The sequence below is a fragment of the Rana temporaria genome, chromosome 1 (genome assembly GCF_905171775.1).
Source record: "Rana temporaria chromosome 1, aRanTem1.1, whole genome shotgun sequence".
Lineage (NCBI taxonomy): Eukaryota > Metazoa > Chordata > Amphibia > Anura > Ranidae > Rana > Rana temporaria.
In genome coordinates, this window is record NC_053489.1 from 449,766,754 (window position 1) to 449,778,773 (window position 12,020).

The following is a 12,020-nucleotide window of genomic DNA, read 5'->3' on the forward strand; positions in this document are numbered from 1 at the left end:
AATTTATAGCGTTTACAAAATAGGGGATAGTTTTATTGCATTTTTATTAATAATTTTATTTTTTACTACTAATTTTTTAATACTAATTTTTCGTGACTGCGACATTATGGCGGACACATCGGACAATTTTGACACATTTTTGGGACCATTGTCATTTTCACAGCAAAAAATGCTATAAAAATGCATTGCTTACTGTGAAAATGACAATTGCAGTTTGAGAGTTAACCACTAGGGGGCGCTGAAGGGGTTAAGTGTGACCTCATATGTGTTTCTAACTGTAGGGGGCAGGGCTGGACGTGTGACGTCATTGATTGCCTTTCCCTATATCAGGGAACAGACGATCAATGAGCGCCACAGTGAAGAACGGGGAAGCTCTCCCCATTCTTCAGCTCCGGGGACCGATCGCGGGACTCCGGCGGCGATCGGGTCCACGTGTACCGTGGCTGCAACCCACGGCTGGGCACTTTAACCTGCCTGGAGGTGTTCCCGAGACTGACTCGGGGTTAGATTTTCCTGCTACGATCGGTTACCCCGAGTCAGTCTCGGCTCGCCTCGCTAGATCCACAGGCACTTTTTACTTACCTTGTCCCTGGATCCAGCGATGCCACCGCGCTGTGTGAGCGAGCGGGACCTCGCTCGATTCACATTGTGCCTCCGTGTGACGCCGATCTCCGTTCCCTGCGACGTTACGACGCACGGGGACGGAGAACGGCGCCAAATTCAAAAACGTAAACAAACACATTACATACAGTATACTGTAATCTTATAGATTACAGTACTGTATGTAAAAAATACACACCCCCCTTGTCCCTAGTGGTCTGTCCTGTGTCATGCATGTCATTTTATATAATAAAAACGTTTCTTTCTCCCTGCAAACTGTAGATTGTCCATAGCAACCAAAAGTGTCCCTTTATGTCAAAAATGGTTTTAGATCAGCTAAAAAACAGCGATAATAAATTATAATCACTTGCAGAATTGTGCGATAGTGATTTGTGGGGAAATTCGTCATTAAAAAAAAAAATAATGACAGCAACAATTCTGCAACTGAGCAAATTTCAGTGATTTTAATTTGATTACATTATTGAATAATTTTTATTATAATTATATTATTATTTGTTATAATTATTTATAATTATTTATTATATTATAATTTATAATTTTGTTTTTAAAAAAATGTCATACCCGGGATGCCTATTAGAATCTTGTTTGGTCAGATTTAAGTGAGTTATTTCTAAAAATTACAGACCTACAATATAAAACGCCAAATTTCCTTGCAAATAATGGTACCGCTTTCAGCATGTTTTTTCTGAAAGAATCATACCGCCAGGGAGGTTAAAGAGGATGTATAGGTACATGCTTGTGCCCAGCAGTGCCATTCTGCCGACGTATATGTGCAGGAGGCGGTCCTTAAGTGGTTAAACAATGCCTTGTTTAATTCCCCAGTTGTCTATACTAAACCAGTTTTTATATCTCCAAATTTTAGAGCCACTCCATTAGACACATCTCCTCCAATAGTGGACCTTAATGGTGCAAGTGAACTATTTACAAAATTATGCCAATGCAAATGGATTATGGATATTGTAAGTATGTGAGCTCTGACATACAAAGTGATTTGTAAAGATGTCCATAGACAAAGAACTTTATATCTATGAGCACCAGCAGAACATGCCAGACATTTTAAGGGAAATAGATAATTTAGCTGATTTGTTATTGATAAGCCAGTGCTGAGGTGTGTTGGAACTACAGATCACCCCTTTTCTTCTCATCTCTATAACAATAGGGAAATGTTCTGTAGCATTAATCTACCTCTTGACATGTCTTAATATAACACTGAAGTTTTAACACCAGACAGCACTGCATTTCTGGCAGGATCGACATATATTTTTTTGCACTTATTGAACACATATAGGAAAACATTTTCAGTGGTTATAATTACAGAACAAGAGGGAAAAAATATGGGAAGTACTTTGTTAGGGTTTACATACACTTTCGGAGAACAATAGCACAATTCATCATGATTGGTAAAAATATAAATCGCCCAGCAGCTTACTACCAAGTTGTAAGCAGTTCTGCTATAAATTATTATACATTCAAGATACAACAGATTCTTTATCTGGCAGAACACAAAAATTCTACATAAAGTTGTCTCTACTTTCTTTCAGTTATGCTCCGTTTTGAAAAATGATCTGATTCCAGGCATTGAATCTATTCCAGCTCTCTATGAGGCTTTGTCTATATACCTTCTACTTCCAGAATTCCCCATAATGTATGATGTGAGCATCTGCTTACCATTAGTAGCTCCTATTGCTTATGCTATCAACAATCTCAGCACTAATGCCCTGAAGATGTTGGGTAAGTTCTTCTATATGAAGGTTATTTATTACAAACTCAAGCAATTGTGTTCCACATAAAAATGTAAATGCCATTACATTGGTGGCCAGGTGGTCAGCAGTCAGAGCAGAGGCTAATTCAAGAGCAGATTGGCTTAAAGTTAGCATGGCAACAGGAACATGGACGGGAGCAGCTGGTACAGGAACATGCTGGACGGGAGCAGCTGGTACAGGAACATGCTGGACGGGAGCAGCTGGTACAGGAACAGGCTGGACGGGAGCAGCTGGTACAGGAACAGGCTGGACAGGAGTAGCTGGCACAGGAACAGGCTGGGCAGGATTAATATACACAGGCTGGATTGGAGTTTCTGACACTGAGGTAGGCTGAATGGTAGCAGCTGGCTCTAGAAAAGGCTGATTTGAAGCAGCAGGCATGGAGGTAGACTGGTCTATGGTAGTGGGCATGGAGGCAGGCTAGTCTGAGGCAGAAGGCAAGGAGGCAGGAAATGGCACGGATCTGTCTGAACAGTGGTTGAGACAGGAGTGGCAGTTGACAGAATAGTTTGGTATGGAAAAAAACCGTTGCTTCCTTTTAGACTTGGACACTGGAGTCCTGCGGATGATTGCATGATTTGTCTGTCTGGAAAATGTACTGCATTGATAAAATCCAGCAGGGCTTGATATGAATCTACTGAATAATGTTCTAAAAAGTAGGGTTTATCATCTTTCAGCAACTATGTGAGAGACACAACCTGAGACAAACTAAAGGGAGGAGAAAAATCTTTACTGCCAGAGTAAACGGGTAAACCAGCCTCAGAGCAAGCTGAATCAGGAGCTGAAATTCTACCCTGAATGCGTTAGACAAGTGGCCTCCAAACTGTGACCAGGGGGCCAGATGCGGCCCCTTGCTTGCTTTTAATCAGCCCTTGGGGCACAATTTAATCTACTGATGCCAGCAATGGGGCACAATTCCTCCCAATCCCAATGACACCTACAATGGGTCACAATTTATCCCAAATACATCAATGATGGTGCACATGTACTCCCACTGAAACAAATTATGGGACTTTTTTTCCCCCCAATTGATGTTGGGACCTTTTCTACTCCCAATAGCCACAGTCCTGCCCCCCTAGAGTCTGAAAGACCGTAAACTGGCCCTTTAGTTAGAAAGTTTGGAGACCCCTGAGTTAGACGAAGGCATTCCAACAACTGTTCACTGGTTTGCTCCTGTAATATTTGGCTGCAAAATTCCCTCTACTGTTAACAAAACATCTCATCTGGATGCATCTTGAAGAAGCAAGTGAATACAATCAAAGTAACAGATCCCCTGTGCAGCCAGTCTGGTTGTTACTGGTCTCAGTGTTATATTAGAATACCATGTATTAGTATCTTGTAGAGCAGGTGTGACCAGATACTGTATGTGTGGATATGTACAGAGAACACCAGACTCAAAACGAAGTAAAAGTAAAATACAAAACCCAGTGAACCTATATAAAAGTCAACTTGAAGTAGTTGTAAAGGCTGAGGGTTTTTTACTTTCATGTATTCTGTGCATGAAGGTATTATACTTACCTGAGCCCCATCACGATCCAGCGATGTGCACAAGAGCCTTGGCTCTCCGGGGACTCTCCTTCCTCATTGGCTGAGACCGCAGCAGGAGCCATTGGTTCCCGCTGTGAGCCAATGAGAGAGAGGGAGGCAGGGCAGAGCCCCAGCTCTGTGTGTCAATGGACACGCAGAACAGTGGCTCAGGGGCGGGCTGCTTGTGTGCCCCCAGAGTAAGCCAATTGCTCTGGGGGCACTTGGCGGGAGGGAGGGGCCAGTAGGATCTGGGCTGCTCTGTGCAAAACCACTGCACAGAGCAGGTAAGTATAACATGTTTATTTTTAATTGTTTTTATTATCACTTTAATGAGTGGAAGTGAATCAAACTAAACCAAACACGAGCAAACCTACACAAACTAACTAAGCTATGTACAGACAGGAGGATGAATAGGGCAGAACAGAATTGGTCTGAAAAGCAAGGAATAGCCGGAATGGAAAAAAATACCCAGGAGCAGTTACAAGCAGGCGGAAACCAGGTTACAGGTTAGGAGGAATTTAGCACATGGGGACACAGGAAAAACACTGAAGCACTGTGGAAAGCTAGAGGAGGGGCTAGATACCCTCCTAACAACCAGCATTAGATGAAGACTTTTTCCTGGATCCTGCTGGCTTCTCAGACACCTGCTGCTTGACACCAGTACTACAACTTTCAGGTCTGAGGACCAAAGTGCCAACACCAGGTGCTCTGGTTCCTTGTCAGGACTAATGGTCTCTCTAAATCAGGGTTTTTCAACCGGGATGGCACAAAAAGTCCTCGGGGGTGTCGCGGACACATCCCGGTCTGAGCGCTACTCTGTGTTAACTCCCGTGCAGTGTGACTCTGCGTGGAGAGAGAGAGAGCACAACCTGCACGGCTCACTCCTCCTCCCTGCAGCTATGTGTACTATTCCTGACAAAGCAGAAAGCTGTGCGGGCTGCCCGTCTGCGCCTTACCGACCAATGACATCATCGGTTGTTAAGGACATGTCGGGAAGCCCTACAGCTTTCTACTTTGCTGGCCATAGCATACATAGCTGCAGGGAGGAAGAGAGAGCCGTCCAGGCTGTGCTCTCTCTATCCTCAGAGTCGCACTGCATGGGAGTTACCACACATAGCCCACACACTGCACAGGAGTTAAGCACAGCCCACATTTGTGCTATGAGAGGGGAGTTGGGGGGATTTGAGAATTGTGCTGGGAGAGGGGATGGTGGGATTTGAAAATGGGTGGGTTATGCTGGAAGGGGGATGGGGAGGACTTGTGCTAAAAAGAGGAATTTGGGGGAGTTGTGCTAAGAGGGGGGGATTAAAAAATGTGACATGCTCAAATACGCAAAAAAGTGCATGCTAGGATGCACCTCCTGGTGTGAATGAGCCCTCAGACTGGTGTGCCCTGGGATTGTGCACAGTTCCAAAGGATGCCTTGACTGAAAATAGGTTGTAAAACACTGCTCTAAATGCCACTGGTACATATAGCTCTTGCTATATTTGTCACCAGTGTAAATGTCCTCTCTCCTATTTGTGGTCCGAATAAATATCCCCATTACATTGGTGGTCGGTGTAAATGCTGAATTGTTGAGGGTTTGCGATAGACAAGGCACTGATGAGTTGTTTCAGCCCACATGGCTTTGAGTGGTCCTGAATGGTCAGTAGGGCCTTATTGTGGTATGAGATGGGACTGCTATGTTGTACGTGGACCCAAGATGATGGTGCCCTTTTCTGTACTGTGAGAAGTAAAGGAAATCTGCCCCGCTCGGACTGGCACACACTGTTGGAGGTGCTCCAATATACTTGGAGGAGGTAGAGTTCTAGGTAAAATATTTCAGGCAGGCTGGAGTCCCATCTGGATTGGTCTGGGAAGGTGAAAGGACCCCAAACTTCACTGCCATAAAGGATTGGGGTGATAACGTTATCAAAGATTCTAAGCCAGACTCTTACTGGTGGTTTACAGTTGTCTTCTGATGGCATAGAAGGCTTTGCATGCCTTGTCTTTTAGTGACTCTATGGCTGGCTTGAAACTTCCTGATTTGTTTATTTCTATACTGCGGTATGTAGCTGTTGGTTTCATCAAGCATGCTGTTTTATGTAAACGAAGGGCTCCTTATGTGTTTTGTGTTCTCTCTTTTTCTGAAGACCATGATTTTTGTTTTGCTTTAATTCAGTGGTCTCCAAACTGCGGCCCGGGGGCCAAATGAGGCCCTTTGCTTGCTTTTATCCGGCCTTTGGGACACTATTTCATCAACTGATACGAACATTGGGGCATAATTCCTCCCACTGACTCCAACGATGGGACACGATTCCTCTCAATTATACCAATGATGGGGCAAAATTCCTTGCAATGACACCAAGGATAGAGCACAATTCCTCCCAATGACACCAACAATGGGGCTCAATTCCTCCCAATGACACCAATGATGGGGGGGACAATTCCTCACAATGACACCAACAGTGGGGCATAGTTTCTCTCAATGACACCAACAATGGGGCCCAATGACACCAATGATGAGGCAGAGTTACTCCCATTGAAACAAACAACGGGACATTATTTTCTTTATCGTACATCACGGGACACAGAGCAGCATAGCCATTACATATGGGTTATATAGTGCACCTTCAGGTGATGGACACTGGCACTCTCCGACAGGAAGTTCCCTCCCTATATAACCCCCACCCATAGTGGGAGTACCTCAGTTTTTTCGCCAGTGTCTTAGGTGTTGGTGCACATTGAAGAGCTCTGCCTATAGTTGTCCTCTGGACCAGGGCAAGCTGACCGGATCCGTCCAAGGTGCTTCATAGCCAAAGTGGACGGTACCCGGGCCCCCAGGTCCTGGAGGGGGTTTTGCCTATAACGCTTCTCCTTTGCGAGAGCTGGACTCTGGGTTCCAGGACTGGTTTCCTGCAACCAAGTAATTCCTGTTGCCAGCAGTGCTATATAGGTCCAGGAGTGTGGTGTTCCTAATCTGGACCCCGGTACCTGAAGGTCTATGACGATACCCACGTTTTAGGGGGAAGATTGGGCCTCTTGCAATGGCAATACCCTGCGGCGTGGAGAAGGTAAGAGGGGGCCTGCGGAACTTGGTTTGTCAGCAGGCCCCCACAGGGGACTCTGGGTTTAGCCCACTTTATGCCTCTGTGCATGGGCGCCTCATTCCACAAAGTCTGAATGACAGGATGGTTCTATGTACCCATTAATGCTTCCCCTGGCTGGTTCTGGTAGACGGCTGCATGACCATAAGGTTTACAAAAAGAGCTGCTATTGCGCTAGGGGGGGTCACTTGTGTAGCATGGAGGTCTTACCATCCGCGCAGCTACATGTGTTCCCCCGTAAGCCTGTTCGGGCGTCTCACTCCCCTGCAGCTCCACGTGTGTCTCTGCTCCTCCAGCAGCGTCTGGAACGGGCGCGCGGTGTAAATAGACGCGGCGACGCTGCGTGAGGAGGCGGAGTTTCGGGGCGGTCCCTCTTCCTGCTCTGAGAGCCTATATTAGGCTGGCAGTCGATCTGGGTCGCCGTGGGACACGGAGCAGCGGCGCTGTTAGCTGCTCGAGAGCAGTACCTTGCGAAGGGAGAGTGACACCCGGTGGTGATTTGGTGAAGTACACTTTTCTATAAGAGCCTGCGGCTCGTTTCTTGTTTAAAAGGCCGGTGTACTTGCAGCAGTCTGAGCCTTGCTACCCACGGCTCTATCCCAGATCAGCATAAAAGGTGGCTTTACTTAGCTCATTTAGTGTGAGTTACAAGCCCTTGGGGCATTGTATTGTCCATCTTCATTAGGTTATGGGAAGTTTAATAATTTAACAGCACCCTAACCTATTAATTTTTTGACACTTTTTTTCAAGAGGTGTTTTTTTGTCTCTGCTGATTAAGACAGTCAGTTGTGTTTAGCGGAGTACCTTGGGTTTGTATAGATGGCTCCTAAGGGCGCGGGAAGCACCAAAAATGCTAAAGCTACAAAAAAGCAGAAGGGTTCCCCATCGGGTTCGGAGGATCTTGGCCAGGCCTCTGCAGTGCCTTCCTCCCCGGACAGACCAGAGGTCGTTAGCCCAGTTGAGCCATTGGAGTTGCTAGGTGCTACGGCTGGCCCTACCCAACCAACTCCCTCCTTTGTTACGGAGGAGATGTTAGCCGCCACCTTAGGTGGATTTGAGCGAAGGATGACTGCTTTATTAACCGCATCATTACCCGGGAAGAAACGGACTAGGTCCCCTTCCCCTAGGGTTGACTCTCCAGATGAGGAGGTCCTTTCCCAAGAAGAAATTGATTTCTTGGCGGAGCAGGGGGATGACCCCCTGGAACAGGGTTCGGAGGAATCCACAATAGAGGAACCGTTCTCAGCCTCTCAGGCAGAGAGACTATGGATCCAGTCCCTAGCGGACATGGTACGGACGGCATTTAAATTACCCCTGCCTGAACCTCAGGCTACCGTATCCTCCCTTGGTTCCTTAAAAGCTCCCCAATCCAGTGCGGTTTTTCCGGTCCATCCCTTACTGAGGGACCTAGTCTTTCAGGATTGGGCCAAACCAGATAGGATTTTTCTTCCTCCTAAGAGGTTTTCAGTTTTATATCCCTTAGAAGAAAGTTTTTCTAAAAAATGGACTGTCCCTACTGTGGACGCAGCCATTTCATGTGTCAATAAGTCCTTGACGTGTCCGGTAGACAACATTCACATGTTTAAGGATCCTGTCGATTAAAAGGCTTGAAACTCTGCTAAAATCTTCCTTTGCCACCGCAGGTGCTGTAGTGCAACCAGCGGTAGCCGCCATTGGAGTATGCCAGGCATTGAAGGACCAGGCCAAACAGGTTCTAAGAGACCTTCCGGCACAACAGGCACAGGACTTGGCTGATCTGCCTAGGGCATTATGCTTTGCCGTAGATGCCATTAAGGATTCCATCCAGCAAGCTTCTCGGTTATCCTTATTTCTGGTTCACATGAGAAGACTTTTATGGCTAAAAAATTGGTCGGCAGAGACTCCCTGTAAGAAACTCTTAACTGGGTTTTCGTTCCAGGGGGAGAGGTTGTTTGGAGATGATCTGGATAAGTATATCCAGAAGATTTCCAGTGGCAAGAGCACTCTCTTGCCTGTTAAAAGGAGGTTTCGAGGGCCAACCTTTAAGCGCCCAAACTCTCCAGGTCCAGGTCCCTCACCCTCCAGGCAGTATCGACGGCCTGCTGGCCGTTCACCCGCAAACAGACCGCAAGGGCAAGCTTCAGGTAACAAAAAGCCGTGGTTTCGCAAACCAGTTAAGGCTGCCCCTAAAGCGAATCTGTGAAGGGACGCCCCCACTCTCTCGGGTGGGGGGAAGACTCCGCTTTTTCTCGGAGCTTTGGGAGGCCAGAATCTCCGACGAATGGGTTCTGTCCTCAGTGGCTCAGGGGTACAAGCTGGAGTTTTTGGGGTTTCCCCCTCCTCACTTCCAGGAGTCCAGGCTCCCAAGCGATCCAAAGAAAGGGGTCTCGCTTCTAGCAGCCCTAGATCGCCTCTTAAATCAACAAGTGATTATGGAAGTACCATCTCAGGAGCGCGGACAAGGATTTTATTCAAATCTATTTATAGTCCCAAAGCCCAACGGCGATGTAAGACCAATATTGGATCTAAAAACCCTGAACCGTTATTTAAGGGTTCGCTCCTTCCGTATGGAGTCCATTCGTTCAGTGATGGCCGCCCTACAGGGAAAGGAATTTCTCGCATCCATCGACATCAAGGATGCATACCTGCACGTGCCAATCTACCCCGGCCATTTCAGGTACCTCCGGTTTGCCTTAGGCCATCGGCATTTTCAGTTCACGGCCTTGCCCTTCGGGCTAGCCACGGCTCCCCGGGTCTTCACCAAAATTTTGGCCCCGGTGTTGGCCAACCTAAGATCCCAGGGGATCCTGGTTATGGCTTATCTAGACGATCTACTAGTCGTCGATCTTTCAGCAGCCAGCCTAAAGCAGGCAGTTTGCTTAGTGGTAAATTATCTAGAATCCCTGGGTTGGGTTCTAAATCAGGACAAGTCGGCCTTGCAGCCCACAAGAAGGTTGGAGTATCTTGGGTTAATTCTAGATACTATGCAGCAGAAGGTCTTTCTTCCCCAGTCCAAGGTGGATTCTATAAAGGAATTGATCCAGGTGGTTCTAAGCAGCGCAAGGCCAACAGTTTGCCTGTGTATGCGCCTCTTGGGCAAGCTAGTGGCCACCTTCGAGGCAGTGCCCTACGCCCAAATCCACTCCCGAAAATTGCAGAAAGCAATTCTCGCAGCTTGGGACAAGAGAATCCAGGCCCTGGATCTTCCCATATCCCTGTCCCAGGCAGCCCGTCAGAGTCTGTGCTGGTGGCTGGTCCCACAAAACCTTTTGAAGGGAAGGTCGTTCAGTCCAGTTTCATGGAGGATTGTGACTACAGACGCGAGTCTTTTGGGGTGGGGCGCAGTCCTGGAAGGATTGACCCAGCAAGGGAAGTGGTCAAGAGCAGAATCGATCCTGTCGATAAATGTTCTGGAGATACGAGCAATCCGGTTGGCTCTAGTTGCATGGACAGATGTATTACAGGACTCCCCTGTGAGGATACAGTCCGACAACGCCACGGCTGTGGCCTACATAAACCACCAGGGCGGCACCAGGAGTCAAGCAGCCCAGAAGGAGGTGGACCGGATCTTTGCTTGGGCAGAGTCCCATGTTCCCTGCATCTCAGCAGTGTTTATCCCCGGGGTGGACAATTGGCAGGCGGATTTCCTCAGCCGCCATCAGATGTCTCCGAGAGAATGGTCCCTCCATCCCGAGGTATTTCAGGCCATCTGCCAAAGATGGGGAGTCCCGGAGGTGGACATAATGGCCTCCAGATTCAATACGAAGTTGACCAAGTTCGTGTCGCGGACAAGGGATCCATTGGCCTACGGGACGGACGCCCTGGTATGTCCTTGGCATCAGTTTGCACTGATCTACGCCTTCCCTCCGTTACGGATGCTACCCCGTCTTCTTCTCAGAATTCAGGTGGAGCACAAGCCAACGATTCTGGTAGCCCCCGCGTGGCCCCGGAGGCCTTGGTACTCCTTAATAATAAGGATGGCAGTAGAAGAACCTTGGGTCCTCCCGTTAAGGCCGGACCTCCTCTCACAAGGACCGTTCTTCCATCCTGCCTTACAGGCCCTAAATTTGACGGCCTGGCGGCTGAATCCCTAATTCTTAGAGACAGGGGCCTCTCTGGCCGGGTCATTCCCACCCGGATTAATGCAAGAAAGCCAGTCTCTAGGCTTATACTATAGGGTGTGGAAGGCTTACATTACATGGTGCGAGGCTAAGAGATGGCATCCCCGCAAGTATGTCATTGGGAGAATCTTGGAATTCCTACAATTAGGAGTAGAAAAAGGTCTGGCTATTAGCACAGTCAAAGGACAGGTCACGGCCCTATCCATTTTCTTTCAGAGACCTCTGGCCTCTCACTCCTTAATGAAATCTTTTTTGCAGGGGGTTATTCGGATTAACCCTCCGATTAAAGCTCCCCTATATCCTTGGGATCTAAACTTGGTTCTGTCGGCTTTGCAAAGTCAGCCCTTTGAACCGCTGTCTGAAATCCCGCTGGTCTTGTTGACTAGGAAACTAGTTTTTTTGGTCGCTATGGCTTCCGCCAGAAGGGTATCAGAACTGGCAGCCTTGTCATGCAAGACACCTTATTTGATTGTACATAAGGACAGGGTCGTTCTTCGGCCACATCCGTCCTTCCTGCCGAAGGTGGTATCTAGCTTTCATTTGAATCAGGACTTAATTCTTCCGTCCTTTTTTCCTAAACCTTCCTCTAAGAAGGAGAGACTCCTGCATTCCTTAGATGTGGTTAGGGCTGTTAAGATTTATCTAAAAGCCACAGCCCAGATTCGCAAGACTGAAGTCTTATTTATTCTGCCGGAAGGACCTAAAAAAGGTCAGGCAGCGTCTAAAGCCACCATTTCCAAGTGGATTAGACAAGTGATTGTACAGGCCTACGGCCTGAAAGGTAAGAGCCCGCCCTTGTCGATCAAGGCTCATTCCACGAGAGCCGTGAGCGCCTCTTGGGCCGCGTATCACCAGGTCTCCATGGCCCAAGTCTGCAAGGCAGCGACCTGGTCGTCGGTTCATACGTTTGCTAAATTTTATCA

At 47.6% G+C, this 12,020-nt stretch overlaps 1 protein-coding gene across 2 annotated transcripts in view; it reads left to right on the forward strand.

Annotated features, from left to right (window-relative positions):
• Window positions 1-12,020, forward strand: part of LOC120916459 (probable E3 ubiquitin-protein ligase HERC6) — a 106,509-nt gene that overhangs the window by 48,437 nt on the left and 46,052 nt on the right. For both annotated transcript variants that reach the window (XM_040327436.1, XM_040327443.1), the window contains exons 11-12: window positions 1,484-1,580; window positions 2,163-2,352. In XM_040327436.1, coding sequence (XP_040183370.1) covers window positions 1,484-1,580; window positions 2,163-2,352 — 287 coding nt within the window. The remainder of the gene's footprint in view (window positions 1-1,483; window positions 1,581-2,162; window positions 2,353-12,020) is intronic.